The following is a 23,169-nucleotide window of genomic DNA, read 5'->3' as shown; positions in this document are numbered from 1 at the left end:
TCCGGTGTTTATGCAACATTTTGCTTTTATTATTGCTTGCTTCCTGCACTGATAATGCATTGTATATAGACAGTGTATATGAGGTCCAAATACGTTTTTACAAATCAAAATTATACACCATACAAAACTTCAGTGAGTCTTTGGTCATGCACGCTCGCTAAAAAAGACCTCTCAACATTGGCACTTGAGGCAGCAATGCCAAAACAGCCAGTACACAATTTGCTAACTCTAGCCACTGATATAGATTTCCATGCCAATACCGGTGCACCTGAAGATTGTGATTCTCTGGGACAGGTTCTGTAACAAATGCGTTGAACTAAGACCATAAACCCTCAGTTATGAAGTGGTCAAAAATGAAGCAGCACTTTTGAAAGTCCAGAGAAAATTCCCCTTTACAGAAGGGATCTCGAACTTATGCAGAGTACCACAGTGAGGTGTCATTGACTTCAAATGCCATGGTTGGTGAAAGGACATTTCTATGAATCATTGAAAGCCATTTTTCATACAGTATAACATTTCCTGAATTGCTCCTCAACATTTCTTTGCTTACCAAGTGGCAAGCACTCTAACATGGAACATGTTGCAGTGCCAAAGTCACTTAGTGTCGCCTAGCCTACTCTCTTTTTTTTATTTTATTTTTTTATTTTATTTTCACCATCACTTTTTGCCAGTCATCATTACAGAGCAACATCGTACAATATTATACAAAATTTTTCTCAAGCTCCAACAACCTGACGAGTAACTATATTTTCTTCAGCGAGACTTCAGCGAGGCAACCAAAAAGTTCAATACATTCACTATGTTCAAAAATACAATCCGGACACCTAACCCCCAATCAATAAAACATATGCAGTTCTTTTATTATTATTATTATTATTATTATTATTATTATTATTATTAATTTATTTCTCCCTTTTTAAACAAAACCTAATATTATAATCAAAAGTTATGGCTGGGGTTGCTCCAACCTGGCCTTCCAATCGGTAACTGGGGCCCAAATACGTTTACCCAGTTTCATAGCCTTCCACCCTTTCTTCTCGTAAAGGGCTTTTTCCAAACTATAAATAGCTAAGAGCCGTGATGCCCATTGTTGGAAGGTAGGAGGATTAGGATCCTTCCAAGCTGCTGCAACACAGATCTTAACAACCGCCATAGCTAAAAATAAAAACTCATAATGGGCTACTTGGACACCAGCCCTACCTACGCCTAAAACCAGCAGTTCATTGGTTAAACTGATTTGGATCCTCAAAGTTTGTTTCATAAACTGCTCAATTGCCCTTTTTAACGGATCCGACCTAGGGCAGGAGGCAAACATATGTACCGTGTCAGCCTCCGTGCAGCTACAACGCGGACAGCAAATGCCCGTTGTCCCTCCCCACTGAGCTATTCTTGCGGGGGTATAATAAAGTTCAAAAATGGTTTTAAAGTGCTAAGCTTGTAGATTAGCTACCTTCAATACCGTGCATCCTAACTTAAGTGAGACTATAAACTCACTCCCTTCAATACCAAGCTTCCCCCGCCATCTCAAGTGTTTATCCAAATCATCGTTCTGATATTGGCTAAGCTCTTTATAAATCTGGGGTATAGAGCACCCCTTGGGATTTTGCACCCTATCCATAACTGTGTCTCTATTAAAGGCTCTTGTTCCCCCACTTTTCTTTACAAGAGCCGAACAAAACTGTAGGAATTAAAAAAATATTCCCTATGCTCCAAATTAAAACTGGGTTTGAGCTCTTTCGAATGTGATTATACCATCAGGATCTATAATGTCGCCAACTGTTTTAACACCCAGCCCCTCCCACCGCCTCATTACACTATCATGAAAAACCTCGGATAAGGTTGGATTCCCAAACAGAGGAGTGTAGTGGTTCAGTCTTCCCAATCCCAGCTTTTTCATGACAGAGGTCCAGACTGATATTGCTGCTCCTAAGGTCTTAAATGTAACTATTTTGTAATAGCTGGCCTCGCTAAATTTCAGAAGCCAATTACGCACTTCACGTCTATAAGTAGGTCATATACATCCGGTACTGCCGCATCTTCCCTCCACCTATCAATAACCATGCCTCCCAACAGCCCACGCATATATTGTAGTACCGCGGCCCAGTAATATGCCTTTAAATAGGGCACTGCCCAAACTCCTTTCTCCCTGGGAAGGGTCATGAATTTAAGTGCCCTTCTCGTCTTCCCTTGTGCCCAGATAAACCTGTTTATTATTCTTTCCATTTCTTTCCATTTCTTTGAACCAGGAGTTGTCAAACTTCAGGAGTATCGTTCTAAACAAATATAAAACTTTTTGTAGAAATATATAATGTTACATCTTCCCACAATTGAGAAGTGTAAATTATTCAGCCTATCAAGATCCCTTCTTGACTTCTGAATCACAGGAGCCAAATTAATTTCAATAACTTTCGTTAGGTCTGACGTAATAACCCCTAAATAGGTGGCCGACTCGGTCACTCGTGAGTCTTCCAGATTAATCCTTGCGTTGACCACAATTTGCGTCTTTCCCCGGTTAAGTCTGTAGCCAGAAACTACCCCGAAACACTCTGCCTCATGTTCTATTTCACCTAGCGCTACAGAGGGGTTAGCGGTCGTAATTGCCAGGTCATCAGCATACCCCAAGATCTTCGTCTCAAATCTGTTAAGCCTTATTGGTGAAATGCCTTTATTTAGCTCTATTCTCCTGATAAAGGGATCAATATAAAAGGCAAAAAAGAGGGGCGAACACGGACACCCCTGCCTGGTTCCTCGCTTAATGTCTATTGAATCACTCTGTCCTCCCATTAGGTGGAGTCAAATCTTAGGATTCTTATACAGCGCCTGTATAGCTCTAATACATCCCGTGCCAATATTTGCACTCTCCAGTACCGACCAGAGAAAGCCCCACGAGACCCTATCAAACGCCTTCTCCGCATCAAGCAGTATGAGGGCCATAGGGTCTCGTGTGGCTGATGTACCGTCAAACAAGGTGCAGACTCTCCTAATGTGCTCCACGGTCCCCCTCCCAGGGATAAAGCCATGCTTGCGGGGGGAGATCACCTTCCCTATAATTGTGCTAAGACGGTTTGGTAAAATTTTGGAATACATTTTTGTATCACTATTCATTAGGGTAATAGGCCTATAAGATCCTGGTTCATTTGGGGGTTTACCTTACTTTAAGAAAATAATCATGCTAGCTTCTCCCCAAGAATGCGGGGGAGTTTGTCCATTCTGTACCTGGCACATTAAACAACATAGAGCTTCCCTCAAGACTACAAAGAAAAATTCTATAGGAATAAGATCAGGGCCTATCGCCTTGCCCGATGGTAAATCTTTAATAGCTCCCTGGATATCCTCATCCGTAAAGCTAACATCCATGGCTATAGAATCTCCTGTAGAAAACATTTCAATAGGGGCTGACTCTAGGTAATCCCTTATATCTTTAGGATCCCTGGCAGTATCCTCACTATATAAATTTTGATAAAAGCCATAAAATACTTTACAGATCGTCGTAGGGGTAGTAGTAACAGTCCCCTCAGATGTTTTAATTTCAATGATATCTCCCCTAGTAGCTATCTGTCTGGTCCTCACTGCAAGAATGTGACCAACTTGTTTGCTAAACTCATGGTGGGTTTGTTTCCAAGCCAAATATTTTCCAGCAGCTTTAGCGGCCATAATATCCCCTACGGTAGTTTTAGCTAGTGACAATTTCTGTGCAATCTCTTCGATATTCAGATTAGAACCAATTGCACTAACTAATTCTTCTTCTAAGTCCGCAATATGTCCTTCGATGGCCTCCCTCTCTACTTTTTCAGTCTTATTCCTTTTCAAAGAGTAACTCATAGTTTCCCCTCTGCCTGCCTTGAGAGCGTCTCAAACTACCCCAAGACTGGCACTCCCCTTGTTAATCTCAAGAAATTCTTTAAGCCAGTTATTCATATAATCAATGTATTTCACATCCTGCAGTAAAGCACGCTCAAACGTCCAGTCTGCTGTTTGTATAATCGTCCCGGAATACTGAATCTCTAAGATTAGGGGATTATGATCCGATATCAATCGTGGTAATTTTTTTATTTTGCAAAGGGAGAGAATAGAAGAGGAAGCTAAAAAATAGTCTAAACGAGCGACAGCCCTATGAGGAGCTGAATAATACGTACTACCCGTTCCCAAGGGGTTTGACTGCTCCCAAACATCTATAAACCCGTTATCCTCCATCAATTGAATTACGGCTCTATGACCTTTATTTTTACGGCCTAGGAATTTCGCTGGGTTCCCCTTCCACAACCCATTTAAACCATTAATATTAAGATCCCCACATACAATAATCGGGAGTCGCCAGTTAGCCAATTGCATGTTAACGTGGTTAAACATTTCGGGATCATCTACCGTGGGTCCGTAAACTGAGCAGAGCGTAAAGCTACGTCCTTGCAATTGACACTCAGCTATTACCCATCGGCCATATTTATCTGATAGCCATTTTTGGGTCGTTAAACCCCCTCTTTTAGCGAGTATAGCTACCCCCCGAGTCCGTGTCCCTTGCGAGGTACAAGCTATTAGATGAAATCCAAGCTAATCTAAAAGTCTTTCGCGACCCCTCAATATGGGTCTCCTGCAGACAAACAATATCAACCCGGAGGGTCTTGAGATATTCACCTACCATCCTTCTTTTAGCTGCATCATTTAACCCACATACGTTAATAGTTACTATTCGCATGTTGTGTGGAATTTGTCATACTGCCGATTGCCTGCCACTTAGTGAAGCTTTCCCTGTTCCCCTTTTTTTTTTTTTTTTTTTTTAAATGCCTGGATTCCAAAGTTGCATTCCTTACTAGATGGTGAATTTTTCCCCCAGTGTCCCCCCCCCTAAAGCCCCCCTCTTAGTGTCACCCTGCCCTCCCTGTCCCTGAACCCAGCCCCCTCCCTCCTCCCCCCCACCTATAATGTGGAGCAAGCAGACCTAAGGTCTCAGTGATGGAGCCTGAAATTTGGCCCCCCTTGCTGCCCTCCTGTCTAGTTTACTGTCTGATTTACTGAATGTCCAACTTTTCTCGCTATCATCCTTGTAGTTATTATTTTTTTCCCCCCTTTTAAACTCCGCCCATCCTCCCATTCTTCCCCCTTCAAGCTTTCCCCCCTTATCTATTTTATTGCAGTATTTAATTTTAACTTAACACTACATACTGGGGCTGAATGTAATTGTAAGCAATAGTTCCAGGTTGGAATGCCCTTTTAAGTCTGTGCAAACCTACTAACTTACATGTTTTAAGGGTTTTTACCAACTCTTCTCTTATCTTTTCCCATACTGAGAAAGGTGGAAATGTACCATTGAGTTGGGGAACAATAAACATCTGTTATTCAGTGCCAAGAGACCTATGGGTGAATGTGCGCTTTACAAATGCATGTTATGTTATGTTATGTTACTCCCGACAATGGCAGTCATAAAACTTCTTTCAGGGTTGGGAACAAAGTCTTTGGAGGGAAAGTGAACTTGCAAACACACAGATTTTTGCATGAGCAAATCTACACCTGCAAATTTACTCATGCTAAAATGCAGTTCCCAAATATTTTCTAGGAGTACTATTTCTTGATCTACTTCTGTAAAGTCTTGTGAATTCACGAAAGTCATATATCTGCACTTAATGCATTGGGCCCCTAATTTGGTCTGGCGTTAACCATGACATTTTGTTTTTAAATCAATCTCCCTCGCTCTCTCATGGTGATGGACAGCGTTGTGTTCTTTCACAAGGAGCATATCGACAGTCATTTTGTTCAGTACCAGGAACTACTTTGGCAATGTGTGCGTTTTGAGACCAAAAACAATTTTTGCTTTTGCCAATGTTTGTTATAATGGTGAGGGCCCGGTAGCTCCCACACTAATAAGATTTTACAAAAGCCATGCCAAAACAAGTCGCGCATTGACAAAACCAAAAGCCATGCCAACAATTTCAGACGTACTGCCTTTACCAATGCTTGTTTATTTTTGTGTTTCCCATAATCTTATTGAAACCGGTTACACTGATTATCCATTGTGAATATTTTGGGGAAATATTAGCATACATCAACATATTTTAGTAAATAATGCTGCAAAGAAATGGTACCTAACATTTTACAGAAGTTTAGCGAAATGTTGAATTTTTTTGAACATTTTATTTTGAAAGCAAAGAATCCTCAATCTTTCTTTCAAGCTTCTGCAAATATTTGCATCTAATCAGAGAGCATTTTGGGAGCATTATACATAGCCTCATATTGCTAAACATTGAAAACGTGTGTATACATTTTTATACTGGACCCACTGTCAGTAGTGCATTCTGAGCTTACAACATTTGCTTAGAGCACTCACCCTAATAATAAAGGCTTTGCATTAATGAACCATAAATATAAGTTTGAACAGCATTAACACATGGACACAAATATTACCTTAACTTCAGGCAATGCCTTTCTCTGAGCCATAATGTGGTACTGCAAACTGACCGCCAAAGGGTTTGTGCTGCTGGGGGTTTGGGACTAATTGTCCCAAGAACAAATTGTACATGAAAACTTGTTGCCCTTTACCCCAAACAATAGGTCCCGGGCGTCGGGCTATAGGAATTCCACATCCCAGTTTCCCTGCTGCAGACCTCCATTGAATTTCCGTTTCTGTAAACTCCTCCACACTTCTCAAAAGGCTTAATAAGCTGCCTCAGCCCTGCCATATGTGAAGGGCTCATAAGCTTAAATAGGGAGAATGTATGCAACTGTGTACTCCTAACCCGAATTTGGAACATGCTTTCCAACGCTCCTGTCATAGTTTAGGCCCACCAATGATCTGCATTACCCTTTCGATATCTTTCAACCAATTGCATTTTTTGTACATTTGTTAGCTGCTCCCCGGAGCACCTGTCTGTATAGGAACTGTTTTAAACAGATCCACTAAAGTTCCCAAGCACATCCCAGTGTCTTAAATATTCAAATGTACCTTGTTAAAATCAGTCCCCTTTTTCTGCTGGCTTGGTACTAGAGGTGAGTTTTTAGGGCAGACAGCTTGACCACTGATTGGAAGTTTATTCACTTTATGAACCTGATTATTCATCACTGGTATTTACCTCCTCAAAATGTCTTCATCTCCTCGTTATACCAAGATATGCTGTTAACTTGTTTCCACTCTATCTGTTTACTTTCACAGTTGCTCCGCTAACAAGTGTGATTTTGCTTATGAAGCCAATGCCTTGTTGATTGTGCTGGTCACGCTATGGTTGCTCTTTCAAAGGGGGGAGTAGTAGATGCTGATTTGCCATGTGTTGTACTGGCAGCACAGCAGTCACAAAAGTGCATTTGGTGTGTATGTGGTTCTGGTGCCACGAAGGAGGGTTGATTATATATGGGGATTATTCAGTGGAAGTGGTCTGCATCTAGCTAGTTTTTGTAGTAGTTTTGTGTGATGTTGGTAGTGGTGATGGAAGATGTTCCATGTCCTTTGATCACGAAAAATATCAACTTGTAATCTTGTCTTTTCTTTCTGCCCATGCATCCATTCTACTCTAGCTATACATTTCTGCCATGTAAGTAGACGTCATCCTTTATTTCTTTCTTTGAACCCATTTCTGTTTTAAGATGGAAGTGATCGTGTCTGGATGATGAGGTTCTAAGGCTTGTTGCATTGAATGCAGGGCACACCAAGCTAGAGATCCTTTTTTGGACCACAGTCCTCTTGAGCAGATCACTCAGCCTCACACTGAGGCATGATGTAGTTCAGTCATGTGGACATTTTCAATGCGAATGCTTGTATTCTGCTTAGGAAGGGCGGCATTTTGCATCATGTATTAATAGATTCATTCATTAACGAGACACATTTGCAAGATTGCTTTAAGCCTTGTGATGTATATGTCCTCTGACCTTCCCCTAGAGATGAACATCATTTAGATCTAGTTCCATTGTGGAGAAGCAGCCAGAAGGCTAGTGCAAATAGGTGCCATTCCAGAAGCGTGATTGTTTTGAGAGCAGTCTACTTTTGGTTGTAAAGGTGAACATTTTCATTGCCCTGTGTTTATACTTAGAACTTTTAAAGCAAAAAGTGGTAGTTCTCTGGGAAAACACAAACACGCTGTCTTCCCTAACTCAAGTTTGTAAAATCCTACTCCCATGTAAGATTTGTTGTGTGTGTGTGTGTGTGTGACTGATTTGGACAATATTTTTTCAATTTCACCATATCAAAATTCAGTTTTGTCGTACACTGCTTGGTTATTCTTATCCGGCTTCGGTAATAGTATAATCTGCTGGTGCTGGTTATAACCCTGGATACTTAACGGGTGTTAATGTTACCCAGTTTAATGGTGCACGTTTTACCCACTTCGCAAGGATGGGCGACTGTTTGATCATGCTAGGGTATGAAATCGTAGTCTGTAAACCAGTATGTTTCATAGGCGGGTTCGGCTCACTCAGACATTTTTCCAGCTTCTAACTGCCGCATGGTTGTTTGGGGGTCGCAGCTATCATCAGTTCAGCAGCTGCAGTGGCCCTGAGGGACCATAGTTACTAATGGTCATTTACTGCAAGACTGGGGGACCTATTTTCTTTACTTGCCTTTGGACTCATGGCACACTTGATATGCCACTGTTAGCTTTTAAACATAAAAATGTGTATATCCTCTGCATCTTTCGGAAATGTCAGGGTTTGGCTGAAAATGCTATTAGCAGTGGTATTTCTCTAAACTCCTACTTAGACCAATTAGACCACAAGTGGGAATTCAATAAAGAAAAATGCCTACCCACAGACATTGCTTGTGCCTTGAGTCTAGGGTGAAACACTTTTCCCAAAGAGCTACCAGGGAGAAATTGTCATCTCTGTATTATAATTGTATCTTTCTTGGTTTGTAATAGTGTTACTCCTAGACAGCTCTTAGCTTATGTAAAATCCAACTCCTAACTAAATAAATGTTCATGCTGCCAATTTTGAGACATTCTCTTTTCAGGATAAGTATTTAATGTATCGGGTAGTTCAGGTGGTTGAAGTGGGACTTCTCTTTGACACCAGATTCCATTTAATGCAAATCATCACATATATTAAAAGAGCCATAAATTCCCAGTATCCATGATCTCACTAAAACTTAAGTGAAAGAGCAAAGTTTGTCGCTGGCACAAGAAATAGTTTATCAAATATCATTAACACCAATTGCCCCTAGTAGGATGATAGATTGTGTTAACAAATAGAATTGATTTGTGCTCTTAATGTCTGCTTTCTGTTTTCTCTTATCTAGTTATGAGAAGCGGCTATACTGAACCAGGGGGGAGAAGTAGCTTACGAGGACCGCCGAACATTCCAACTCCAGTAGCAACCAAACACACCTGACGGAAGTTGTAAGAGTGCATTCCACGCCCCGCCCGCCCGCCCCTCCTTTCAGGGAACTTGCCCTAAAAATGTTTACTGACTCACAATGTGAATGGACTTGCACTAAGCAACACCACTGTGTTGGCGCAACAATATGGACGCTATAACTCTTGTCTCAGTGAAAATACTGCCATTGTTCTGTATCCCTCCGTTATTGTAAAAAAACAACAGGAGCATACAAAAATGATGTATTCTGTTTTTTTAACTTTATTGTATATAGAGGAAAAGAAAAATCAATTTGTGTTTTGCAAGGATTGTGATTCAAACGGCTTGCTTGGAATAAACAAGAAAAAATCTAATGCTCGCTCTTGATGGGAACGTTTGTAGCTGTAAAAGTATTCATCTTCAAAGCAGTTTTAAGCAGGGTTGCTCTTCGTTTTCAACATGGTTACTATGATGGTTACTTGATCATTCCTAAATCTTGATTTCTCAAAGCTATTGGGAATAACTCCTCCAAGATGCACTTAGATGTTGCTCTAAAAATGAAAACTGCCTTGTCCCCTTCAGGATCTGCTTAAATGTGTCTTGGGTGAAATGTTGACAGAGATTTTCAGCATCATTACTGCTAGGTGTATGGCACATGCAGACCCGTTCAGCTCCCTTTTTTAAGTGGATCTGTACAGTCAATTGCTTTTGCACATTTTCTTTTATTCTGAAATTAGGCAGTTATTAGTGATTTTTAACAGCATGCCTTCCACTGCCCTCTAACTACTTGTCTCTTGCTTCCATAGTTTTGTTTTACTAAACATGCTGGGATTGATTTTAGTTATGCCTCAAGACATTCATCCAGGGCAGAGGAAATGGCAGCTGTTACCTGTCCGGCATGGGTGTGGATAACTGTTGTTGGCATATCGATGGGGGCACAGCACGCTCACTGCTGCCCATTTAACTATGAAGAGCTGGCATTGCAAGATTTCTTGTCGGGTTTATGATGCTGCAATTTATGTGTACATTCTGCAATTGAGAAGTGGCGTTGACCATTGTTGGGAGAGAATTATGGTGGGCTACTACTGTAAATCTGTAGCATCTTCTCCCAACATGCATTTTTCACTTTTTTGCACACGAGTAAGACTTGAAATGCTTCAGGTTAGTTTCTGGTTTATTCCTCTTGTTCGCCACACACCCACACAGTGACTGTTGCCAAGAGTGCTCCATTGTATAGCAAGAATTTTATTCACCTATAGTTTTTGCAAAAAACCTGCCTATCTCAGGCATTGTAATGAAATCCAGACATATGAATTTTCTTTTCAGAGTAGATTTCACAAGAATACCGCAAAAGTTTACCTTTTCAAGCAAAGTATTTTGTGTGCTGTAGATGAAGTTTATTATAAATATTACATGTGCTTTAACGTATTTTATAAAGTTGTATAGACTTTTACATCACACCATATTGGACATTGGTTGCCGCATAAACATTGGAGTAGTATGAGCGGTGCATCCGCTGTTATTGTATAGATAAAATTGGAACCACTGGTCTTCTGGTGGCAGAATATTCCTTCCACGATGGTGTTAAATAGCTTCCTTCAGTACCTTGTGGTCATGTTCTTTGTTGCCTGTAATCTATGGCCTTACTTGTGTCTAGACTCCCTTCACTTAGCTAGTTCCGTTGTTGCCCTAATAAGGCTCTTAAAGATTAAGACGCAGAGGGCAACTCTGAACTGAATCACCATGGCTCTTGGGACTGAAAAGAGATTGTTGCATTAGTCACAACCAGCTGACAGTGGAACTTGATGTGACCAAAGTAAAAGCTCCATGTCTTTGACGTGTTCCCTCAAGATGTTAGTGGCATTCTTTGACCTGGCCAGTGTGAGATATTCAGTCTGTTCATTGAAAGCGCAAACGTTTTGAATTACCAATGCTACAAACCCAAAACCTTTTTACCGGAAACACAACTCAGTAAATAATGTTGAAGATCATTTTATATATAGCATAAATATATATGTATTAGCATCTTGTTTTAACTGTTACCTTAAATAAAAAAAGCATACATAAAAATTGAATACACCGGCCTTGTCTGTTTAGTTTCTCATCAATGAAATGCTCAGGCAACTGTTGTAATGTTTTATAACAGTTACCTTGTCTTGATTTTTATTGTGGTTCTAGAAATGTGTACATTGACATTGTGCAGAGAAGATATTTAGGGTTATCCAGTATTGGGGTATCTTTAATAGATTCAAATGCTTGAATCATTCCCCGTTGTCGAAGTGGGAGTCCCACAGTAATATAAATAAAGCAGTAATTTAAAAAACTTCCATAGGCTATCATGGAGGCAGCCATGCATTTAATAGCCTCTCTACCTCCTTTACGAAAAAAGGACCAAACCTAAATACAACCAATCTGTAAGCTGCACCCTCTAGAACCTTCCCAAGAGAGGCTGAATCCCTCAGATTTTCACAGCGCGTTGTGTGTGAAGGGGGTCTCCCTAAGCACTGCTCAGTTCTTCAAACTTTCTCTCAGATAAGTCTAATTTTCTTTTGTATATTATAATGTCTGACAGGAAAGGACTATTTCGCCCTTGTAAATCATGTAGGAAGAAGAGTTCATATTGATGATGTCCACAAGGATTGCATCTATTTCCTCTATCCTCATCATGAGGCAAAACAGTGAAAGATCTGCCACACTTTTTCATCTAAGACTCTTCGAGATCGAAAGGGCAGACGTTTGTTGTGGCTGAAGAAGATGCAGGGAGCATCTTCTGACGAGGAGAGAGACACTTCCTCTAAATCCCATAAGAGGCTAATGTCGCCTGAGGGTCAGTCTGAGGAAGTAAAGAAACACCCTAAAACCTCTCATCAGACTAAAGAAGTTCGAAAAAAGGAGAAGGAACCTAAAGTCTCCTCAGAGCTAGTCTTGTCACATAATTCAGGGGCTTCTAAAGCTAAATTGGAATCTGCCACCTCTGCAGGGCCTTCGAGGCATAAATCCAGCCACAGATCCCTCTCTGCATCGGTTTCACCATCGACGCCTGCTTCTTCAACAACGACTACTCTCTTGTCCTCGAGACCGTCTGACGCCTACAACATTGGCGGGCAGCAAAGCCCCGATACTGTTACCACTATCTTTACCGTCTCTGAATACCTCAGTGACGAGGTTGCCACCGTCCACACCTACAGTGACGACACCATCACAGTCGACAAGCACACAGTCGACAGCATCCATATCGACGACTGCCTCGATTTTGCAGTCGACGAGAAGATCGGGCCACGACTGTCCCATCGTTGACGGATCCATCGACGCCGCTCCCGTCGACTAAGTCACTGCAAATGCAGTCCACACTATCCAGATTGTCCAAAATATCTTTGCGGCCTGATTTCCAATCACCAGGCAAAATTTCGTCTTTAATCCCGAGCCACCTTCTGGACAGAGGAAACTGATGATGATGGTCCCTTTGGGGCTGCTCATAGACCTTCTGAACTCACTGTCAAGTGTCAGGAGGAGAATGAAGACTATTATGACGAGAAGCAGTACTACCAACACTACTATCCGGCTCCTCCTAAACAATATCAGCATTTCAGATATTATGTTGATTCACCAAGGCAAGAACCTGCCCAATTACCTTCTCTAATACATGATTTACAGGCCATGCTCATGGACTACAGTAAAAGGTTCCCGCCCCAAGAGGAACACATTACTGTGCCGCCACCTCCACCAGCACCACCTGTGGCGCTGCTTACATCAATACTGCCTCCTAGGATGATCCCACGACCCATCATCCACGACCCATCATCCCTGTTCTTCCTAGAAAAGATCCGTTCTCTTTGGAAGAAGAGGCTGAAGAGGGAAAAATTCACGATCCTCCTCTACCCAGTGATGAATAGGATAACCGTATCATACACACCCCATCCCCTCCTCCTTGTCATTCTTCTGACTCTCCTCCAGAGGACATTGGAGGTTTTCATAATCTGATAGACAGGGCTACATCCAGATTTCATCTGCCCACAATAGTCAAGAAATCGGATTGTTTCCTTTTATGACTTTAAAGAGCAATCAAGAAAGTCTGTAAGATCTATAACCATTGTAGACCATATCTGTCAGGAAGGCCTTAAAGTAATGAAATCACCGGCCACTGTAGTGCCAGTACTGCCAAGACTAGGCATCCCAAACTGGACTCTGTGATTTCCCAAGTGGCTCAGAGGAGATGAAAAAAATCCTTCCTCGCCCATCACGTCTCCACCAGACAAGAAAAGACGCTGTTTGGATTCTATTAGGAAGAGATTCTCCTCCATGTGCGCAATCTTGTCAGGGCTGCTATTGCACTAGCCATTCTGGGCTGCTACGATCGGAAAATGTGGTCAGATATCGGGGCGATGCTGGAATTTATACCTGAGGAAAATAAACAGGAATTTCGTAAAGTCCTGGCTGAAGGAGAGCGCACGACGACAGACTCCACCACCCTGCTCGACAACCTCGCCAACCTCTGACTCCGACAGCTCGTCACAACCCCCACCCACTCCGCCGAACACGCGCTCGACCCCATCTTCTCCGCCAGCAACCACGTCCCCTTCAGCCTCACCACAGAACTCCACTGGACCGAGCTCTGCTGCATCTACTTCACCTTCAAGAAGCCCAATGATTACCACCACACACTACGGGCCCCCCGCCGCTGCTGGAGCAAAGTCACCGAAGACCAGCTGAACACCACCCTCGCCCAAAACCCACCTACTGACACCGCCGGCACAGACACGGCTGCCCACAACCTCCAGCAATGGATCGACGACTGCGCCAACAGACTCGCCCCGCTCAAGAAACCCTCTAACAGACGCACCAACAAAAAGGCCACCTGGTTCACCACTGACCTCCAGGCATCCAAGAAGGCCTGCCGCAGGCTCGAGAAGAAGTGGCACCACAAACAGACGCTGGACAGCAGTGCAGCCTACAAGAGCGCCATCTGCAGTCACCACCAGCTCATCCAAACCACCAAAAGGACCTCCTTCAAAGAACGCATCGACAACAATGCACACAACCGCAAAGAGCTCTTCAACATCGTGAAGAAACTCTCCAACCCCAGCGCCAACTCCGACATCCCGCCATCTCAAGACCTCTGCGACTCTCTAGCCACCTTCTTCCACCACAAGATCGCAGACCTCCATGACAGCTTCAACAACCAGGCCCTCCCGACAGATACCCACACCCCAGATTCACCGCCCCCCAGCCACACCGACCCCCTGCTCTCATGGACCCACGTCAGTGACAAAGACACCATCAAAATCATGAACACAATCCACTCCGGCTCACCATCAGACCCCTGCCCGCACCACATCTTCAACAAAGCAAGCTCCACCATCGCACCCCATCTCCCCAAGATCATCAACAACTCCTTCGAGACCGCCACCTTCCCGGAGAGCTAGAAGCACGCCGAGATCAACGCCCTACTCAAGAAACCCAAGGCAGACCTCAAGAACTTCCGGCCCATCTTCCTACTCCCGTTCCTGGCGAAAGTTATTGAGAAAATCGTCAACGGGCAACTGACCTCCTTCCTCGAAGAGAACAACATCCTGGATCCATCCCAATCCAGATTCCGCGGCAACCACAGCACCGAAACAGCCCTCATCGCCCCCCACCGATGACACCAGAGCCCTGCTGGACAATGGAGAAACCGCGGCCCTCATTCTCCTGGACCTCTCGGCCGCCTAAAACACCGTCTGCCACCACACCCTACGCACACGCCTCCACAACGCAGGGATCCGCGACAAAGCCCTGGACTGGACCGCCTCCTTCCTCACCGGCAGAACCCAGAATGTCCGCCTCCCTCCATTCCGATCTGAAGATACCAAGATCTGCAGCATACCCCAAGGATCGTCCCTCAGCCCGACACTCTTCAACGTCTACATGGCACCGCTCGCCGAGATCGTCCGATCGCACAACCTCAACATCATCTCATACGCCGACGACACTCAACTCGTCCTCTCCCTCACTAAGGCCCCCACCACCACCAAAATCAACCTCCACGAAGGGATGAAGGCCATCCCCGAATGGATGAAAAACAGCTGCTTGAAACTGAACTCGGACAAGACGGAGATCCTAGTCATGGGATCCACCCCCTCCGCCTGGGACGACTCATGGTGGCCGGCTGCACTGGGAGCTGCACAGATGCCCACCGACTACGCACGTAACCTGGGAGTCATCCTGGACTCGTCGCTGTCCATGACCCAGCAAGTCAATGCCATCTCCTCCTGCTTCAACACCCTCCGCATGTTTCACAAGATCTACAGATGGATCCCCACTGAAACTAGAAGGACGGTCACCCAGGCCCTAGTCAGCAGCAGGCTGGACTACGGCAACTCCCTCTACGCAGGAACCTCAGCAAAGCTCCAGAAACTACTACAACGCATACAGAACGCCTCTGCACGCCTCATCCTCGACATCCCCCGCCACATCCAGCCCACCTGAAAGGCCTGCACTGGCTCCCCGTCAACAAGAGGATCACCTTCAAACTCCTCACCCATGCTCACAAAGCACTCCACAACGCCGGACCAGCGTACCTCAACGAACGACTCACCTTCTACACCCCGAACCACCAGCTACGCTCCGCTGACCTCACCATTGCCACCGTCCCCCTCATCCGACGAATGACCGCCGGCGGCAGAACTTTTTCCCACCTCGCTGCCAAGACTTGACACACCTTCCCACCTCCGCCTACGACAGACCCAGGACCTGCTGACCTTCAGGAGACTTCTCAAGACCTGGCTGTTCGAGCAGTAGCAGCACTCCTCCCCCTCCCCCCAGTGCCTTGAGACCCTCACGGGTGAGTAGTGCGCTTTACAAATGGATTGATTGATTTATTGACAGTGGCTGAAATTATAGACTGTGCCATGGACATAGCCGCGACAGGTTTTCGACAACTAGCTAGTGCGGCTGTTTTAGGATGCCGGGGACGGTTCAGTGCAACGTCTTTTCGTCCAGAAGTGGAATCAAAGATACTGGGCATGGCTTACAATGGAGACAGTACATTTGGAAAACATATAGACTAAGCTCTACTAGTTTTCAAAACTGATACAAACACAGCTAAAGCATTGGGTACACTACAGTATCGTAAAGTGCCCTTTTGGGGAGCACAATCACATGGATTTTCAGGCTATAGAGGTACTGTCCAGCGCACCCAAAACTATCAGTCCTTTCAACCGCAATATCGTCGGGGTTACCAGCAGCTATCCTATCGACAGCCAACAGCAGCTGGTTTCCCAAAGCAAGATTCACGCAGGAAACCAACATAGCAAATACCCGACTCAGGTCGCAAGCAGTGACCACATCAGGGTACCAGCTACTACTTTTCTCCCTCCAACCGGTGCAAACGTTTCCAGTCGTATCTATCAATGGCGCGATTTTACAACGGACAGATGGATCTTGGACTTGATATCTTATGGCCACATTCTAGAATTTATACAGGGCCCACCAAACACTCCACCCAGGGGATCCCACCCCCCTTGTCTTCACTTACTCAAACAGGAAGCGAAGATTATGCTACTGAAAGGGGCAATAAAGAGGGTTCCAGTAGCACAAAGAAGAAAAGGCTTTTATTCCTGTTTCTTCCTGATACGCAAGAAATCAGGAGAGTGGAGACCTATTTTGGACCTCAGACGACTAAACAAATTCCTAAAAAATCATACCTTCATAATGGTAACACTCAGACATCCATCAGCGCCTCAACAGCGGGGACTACATGACGTCGCTGGATTTGGAGGATGCTTATTTCCATGTTCCTATACACCCCAAACACAAAGTTCCTCCGATTCACAGTGGCTGTTACCTAATATCAGTTCTGAGTCCTACCTTTCGGCCTCAAATCTGCTCCACAGATTTTCAGCAAGTTTCTGGCCCCAGTGGCGGCCGCCTTGCGAAACTATGGTCACCAAGTTTCTCCATATTTTGGACGATTGGCTCCTGAAAGCTCCATCGGCTCGTCTAGCTGCTACAGCTACAAGAGATTGCATAGATCTGATCCGCAAATTTGGCCTTACTATAAACCATCGAAAATCATCATTTTTTTCCAAGTCCGACAATGATTTTCCTAGGGCCAACCTGGACACCATTCAGAACAAAGCTTTTCTCTCGCAGGAAATGCAGGAATGGTTGCACACCTTGGCTCTCAGACTATCAAAAAAAAAGTGCACTTCAGTGAGGACATACAAATCTCTACTGGGCATGCTGTCCTCAGCAGTCGACCTAGTGCCACTAGCTTATCTTCACATGAGGCCATTGCAAGAGTAACTCCAATGTCAATGGATTCAAACAATGGGATCCTTCGACGACGTGATAAAGATCACTCCACGCATGAGGGAGGCGTTCAAATGGTGGACTTAGAAGTCACACCTCTTTCAGTGCCTTTTTTGTGCCTTTGATCCTGAAATTCATAGTCACCACTGATTTTTCCATGGAGGGTTGAAGAGGTCCTCTTCAAGACCTTCAGATTCAGGGAAAATTGTCCTCATCCCAGCGTCAGATGCATATCAACAGGCTGCACTTCAAGGCCATCTTTCTCTCCCTGCAGGCTTTCTTCCCACGGGTAAAAGGTTCATCGGTGTTGGTCTGTACGGACAACACGACAAGCATGTTTTATGTCAACAAACGAGGAGGAACCAAATCTCTTACTCTCTCAGGACGCCCAGCAGCTCTGGAGCTGGCTCACATTTCATGGAATATCCCTTAAAGTTGAACATTTTAGGGCTTCGGAATACTCTGGCAGACACCCTCACCAGGGCCAGAGAAAACTGCCACGAGTGGGAGCTCGAACAAGACCAACCGGACACGATTTTTTCACATTGGGGGAAACCAGTGCTGGACCTGTTGGCGACCTACACCAATTCCAAATGCCGGTTCTTCGCAAGCACATTCCCTCTCCCAAACTCTCGGGGAATGCCCTTTTAATGCGTTAGTCCGGAATATATGCTTACACCTTTCCATCCATTACACTGATACCCAAGTTCCATACAAAAATGAAAATGGAACACTGCCGCCTTCTTCTGTTAGCCTCCAGATGACCCAGGCAGCACTAATTCACTGAGCTTCTCTCCTTCTCTTAAGTCCAGCCCATCTGTCTGCTGCAGACACCAAATCTGTTGACCAGGAAGCAAGGCCAGATGTGTCATCCAGAGCAAGCATCTCTCTGATTGCATGTGTGGCTCCTGAATGCTTTGAATTTAAGGATTTGACTATTGTGCAGGATTGTAAAGACATTATTGCCAGATCTCGTGCAGATAGCACCAACAAGACGTACAAACTGAAATGGAAGCAGTTCTGCCTTTGGTGCCATCAAAACAAAGTACATCCGTATCTCTGCTCCAGAGCAAATCCTACCGTACTTACTCTCTTTGGCAAAATCTGGGCTGGTATACTCTTCAATTAAGGTTCATTTCACAGCTATCGCTCAATATAGACGCTCCCCGAAACGTTTATCCCTCTGCTCTACCTGAGTTGTACAGCAATTCATGAAAGGCCGGTTTCATACTTATCCACCTGTTCAAGCTCCACCCCCTGAGTGGCACTTAAATGTAATCCTATCGCAATTGATGAAGCAATCCTTTGAGCCCATCCATAGGGCGGGCATCAAATACCTGACGTGGAAAGTAGCTCTCTTGCTTGCCCTAACATCAACTAGAAGGGTTAGCGAAATACAAGTTTTCGCCATAAAACATCCTTTTCTTCCGTTTACAGATAAAATGGTTATCCTCCGGGCAAATTCCAAATCCATCCCTAAGGTTCTTTCACAGTTCCACTTAATTTCACCTGTCATTCTCAGTACTTTCTTCCCTGATCCTTCTACACCTGCGGAACGAACAATACACACTCAAGACATCAAGAGGTGTCTTAATTTCTACCTGCAAAATACTAAGTCTATCCGCAAAACAGATCAACTGTTTATAGCCTATAGACAATGTAGTCGGGGCACTGGGGTTTCTAAAGCTGCCATCGCAAATGGATAGCAACCACAATTCAGTTTTGCCACGGTAACGCAGGCAAGCCTTTGTCAAAGACAGTGAAAGCGCACTCCACAAGAGCAGTCTCTACATGGGGTGCCACTGGACAAAATCTGCAGATCTGCGATGTGGAAGACAACGCACACGTTCACGCAGCACTACTGCCTAGCGTCGACACAGCGTGCTGATGCAGCCTTGTGACAGGCAGTACTATGTCATTTATTTGAGTAAGGTGAGCCTCTTTAATTGGAGGATTTCTTTTCTGCTGTCAATATTCATCCATATTTGAAAATGTATCTTTGTTGGTTATAGAAGACTGTATACTTGTTTAAGCTGATGATCGAGATGTTTTAATTTACATGCCAATGGCTTTTTTTATGCATTTACTTTCACACCAGTACTTTCACAAGACACTCCTCTTGTGAATACATTGTGAAATATTATTGGCACTACCTGCCGTCCACTAAGGGGGCTTATTTGTTTTACATTACTGTTTGCTATTCTGATTCAAGCATGTGAATCTATGGAAGATACCCCAATACTGGATAAGAAATAAGTTACTTACCTATAACGGCAGTAACCAGTATTGGTATCTTTCATAGATTCACATGCGACTCACCCGCCTCCCCGGAGAGGCTCTTCTTGCACTCCAGTATTACTATCCACACTTGTGCTGACAAATCTGAGGGATTCAGCCTCTCTTGGGAAGGTTCTAGAGGGTGCCTTTTTAGATCGGGCATAGGGCAGCGCGCATGCGCTGCTCTCGGAAATCGGCCTCTTGGAATCACTTCAGCTTTTGTAGAAGCTCGTGCATGTGGTGCTCACACGCTATTGGCCTTTGCGTCTGGCTTTAGCAATCAATTGGCCAAAGGCATGTGGATGTCCCAGCTTTTTGGGAAATGTTAACTCCCAGAGCGTTTTGCTCTCGGGAGCCAGCAGCTGCGCGTAGGGCCATCTGTTTTGGCTCAGGTTTCCTTGCCGCTCAACATTGCCGCTTTAATTAGAAGGCGCGTGTAATTTCTTGGAGGGCTCGCGTATTCCATAGCTGAGTAACTCCTTTGCGCAAAACATTTTGGAATGATTTTAGTGTCATTCTTGTCTCGCCTTTATGTCAGTGTGACCGTTCCCACACTAACAATAATGACACAAAGCGATTTTGCAATAGCCTTTTCTGTATTGCTGTGCAAGTGTGAAACAACTCGAGTTATTTATAGTGCTATGAATCTACGACTGTCAGTAAGCACTACATAAAGCAGGTTTTAATTGCCATTTTTATACTATGCTTTCCAGGTGACATAAGGCACAAGGATCCGAGGGAGAGGCTGTCATGCCAATGTACTGAGCCCATTTCTTGTTTTCCTTGTTCCTCACACCACGGAGCGCACCGTCTGGTACAGTGTCTCTTCCTGCTTCACCCAAGCTATTTATAACCCAACCGAGCAGCGCAATGTTATGTTATGAAACTTTCATCCCCCATCATCATGAAAGGCGGGGTAGACCCACTTCTCGAGCCAATTAATGTCAGGTTATACACTGAACTGCGGGGCCAGGCGTATTTACAGCAATAAAGCGTTATCCTGGGTGCTTTACTTTTTCAAAAGATGGCTCCTGACCAAGTGAGAGAGGCGGGCTTTAACCAGGTGCCAGCAGGGGTTTTAACCCCCACCCTCACCTTGACTGGTGCTTAGAAGGAGAACAGCGCCCCCGGGCCAATAGGAGTGACATAAAAAAGGCCATACGATTTTGCAGTACAGGACATAGTTTCAAATTTAGTATTGTTTACAAATGACTCAAAATGCCAATCCAGGCCAATAAAGTGAAAAGACCGGCTAGGGTTAGAATTTTATCTTCTTTGCTATCTGCCAAAACACTGGATCCAGGTGTGGGGCGTTGGAGCACAAACCCAGGGCTCTGGAGGCTGGAGCACAAAGTAACGCTACTTAACTGATTTCAAAGACCCATTGCCTTTAGAAAGAAAATGTCCACGTGGTGCCGCATCTTTAAGTCTTGGCACCGTCCCGTCATCTTTGCCTAAGTTAGTCCCAGTAAAATTCACAGTGTTTATGCTGTATTCACGCATTGATAAAAGCCACCCAGCTTCAGGCACCACAAATGAAACTGTCCCTCGACACTACCCCTCAGGACTCGGGGAATGGGAAGTGTCTGAGAAAACCCAGCGATCGCCTCGTGATACTGTGAAATACACACGGTGAAGCTGAAGACGGACACTCTTGTGGTGCAACACATATTTACTGTTTGGAATGTAAATTTAAAACTTGATTTAGTGGAACAACAAATACATTTAAATGCAGTTTGACCGGCAATCACAGAACCCTCCTTTCCCCACGAATAGTTACAAACATTAATTCCAAAAAACAGTTTCTTAAGGTCAAGGTCACATATAGGTTTAATTAGACAAATATGTCCTTCAAACAAAAACAATACACATAGATGCATTAAAATCTATTCAAGATAAATTGTAAACATCACAACCTAATAGACTTTACTCTTGTTCATTAATGCTGCTGGTAACCGCATCCTTAAATCGTTATAGACCTATTGACACACCTACAAATAGCAGATATATTAATTATAAAGCCATCCTGTGTGTTAAAGTGCAATAATAAAAAAAAAAGTGTAAAACATTTTTTTACGAATGAATATCAGTGAGTAAAAAACACTTAATTAAAATATGTACTAAAGTGCCTTTGGTATTCAATTGAGTTAGCGAATACCTTTTCCATCGTCCCCTTGAATCTTTGGGTGAAGCTGTAGCATTGAGAAAATTAGGCTACAACGTAATGTGAATTTTAAAATGCTTCAATGTAAATTATGATTCATAAATATATATATATATATATATATATATCCAACTCCACTTAATAATGGTTCTAATTTTAAGCCATTTGACGGCTTCATTGAAATGTGTATTGTTTTTTTGTTGTGTTTTTTAAGAAGTATGTGGATCCCAGTTGGGGAGCATAGTTCTAGTATAAGATCAGAGTACAAGGGGCAAGGAAACAAAGTTGTGGAGGGGCGACAGTATAGGAAAAAAAGGGAAGAGGAAAACTGAGGGTAGTGAGGAAAACTATTTAAAAAACATGTTGGCAGGTATTGCCCCCTAACAAAAAATAACAAGGGGGAGCAGTGAGGGAGAAGATGTGGCATGTAAAAAACAAGCATTGGCATAGCCAATAGGTCTCGCTTTTGGGACCTTATAAGTATTTAGGTATGCAGCACAATATCCTTGGAGCAACAACATTAACTGTTGCATGGTTAAACACTTATAAGGTCCCAAAGGCGAGACCTATTGGCTATGCCAATGCTTGTTTAAAAAAGGAGGTTGACCGGCTATTGAATGCATGGTTGCTTCTATGATAGCCTATAGAAGTTTTTTAATTACTGCTTTATTTATATTACCATGGGAGTCCCACTTCGATGACGGGGAATGATTAAAGCATGTGAATCTATGAAAGATCCCAATACTGGATAACTGCAGTTACATATTTCTAATGCCCACTTCGAGAAGACACGCTCCTAAACATTTACATAATATACATTGTCTAGAAATATGAGTTCTTGCTCCGTTTTCTTTCCGGGGACCTCTTCTTTTGTCCAGTTTGGTGATCCCTCTTCCTGACATACGTAGTGAGGTTTTGCACAGTGCCAGCAACAATAAGTGGCGGCACCCTGTAAGTATTCTTTTGTGGATGATTGTATAGACTCTCATATGATTTTGAATAGACAGGACTTAAAGTACACATACTGTCAGTTTTTGCATGTGACCCATATAGCCAAGTCCATTCCTGATTCTCTACACCAGGGGGCAAAATCAGTTAAACTCCCCATACCCCATTCTCCAAAACAAGCCGTCCGGGTTTAAAAATACATTGTTGTAATCTCAACATAATAT

At 43.8% G+C, this 23,169-nt stretch overlaps 1 protein-coding gene across 9 annotated transcripts in view; it reads left to right on the top strand.

Moving 5' to 3' along the window:
• Positions 1-11,337, top strand: part of IMPDH1 (inosine monophosphate dehydrogenase 1) — a 330,559-nt gene extending 319,222 nt beyond the window's left edge. For all 9 annotated transcript variants that reach the window (XM_085653671.1, XM_085653673.1, XM_085653672.1 and 6 more), the window contains one exon: positions 9,212-11,337. In XM_085653671.1, coding sequence (XP_085509797.1) covers positions 9,212-9,233 — 22 coding nt within the window. In that variant the 3' untranslated portion in view covers positions 9,234-11,337. The remainder of the gene's footprint in view (positions 1-9,211) is intronic.
• Positions 11,338-23,169: the final 11,832 nt, after the last annotated feature.

Source organism: Triturus cristatus, chromosome 4_1, assembly GCF_964204655.1.
Source record: "Triturus cristatus chromosome 4_1, aTriCri1.1, whole genome shotgun sequence".
Taxonomy (NCBI): Eukaryota; Metazoa; Chordata; class Amphibia; order Caudata; family Salamandridae; genus Triturus; species Triturus cristatus.
Note: the sequence above shows the minus strand (reverse complement) of the source record. Positions and strands in the feature narration are given on the sequence as shown.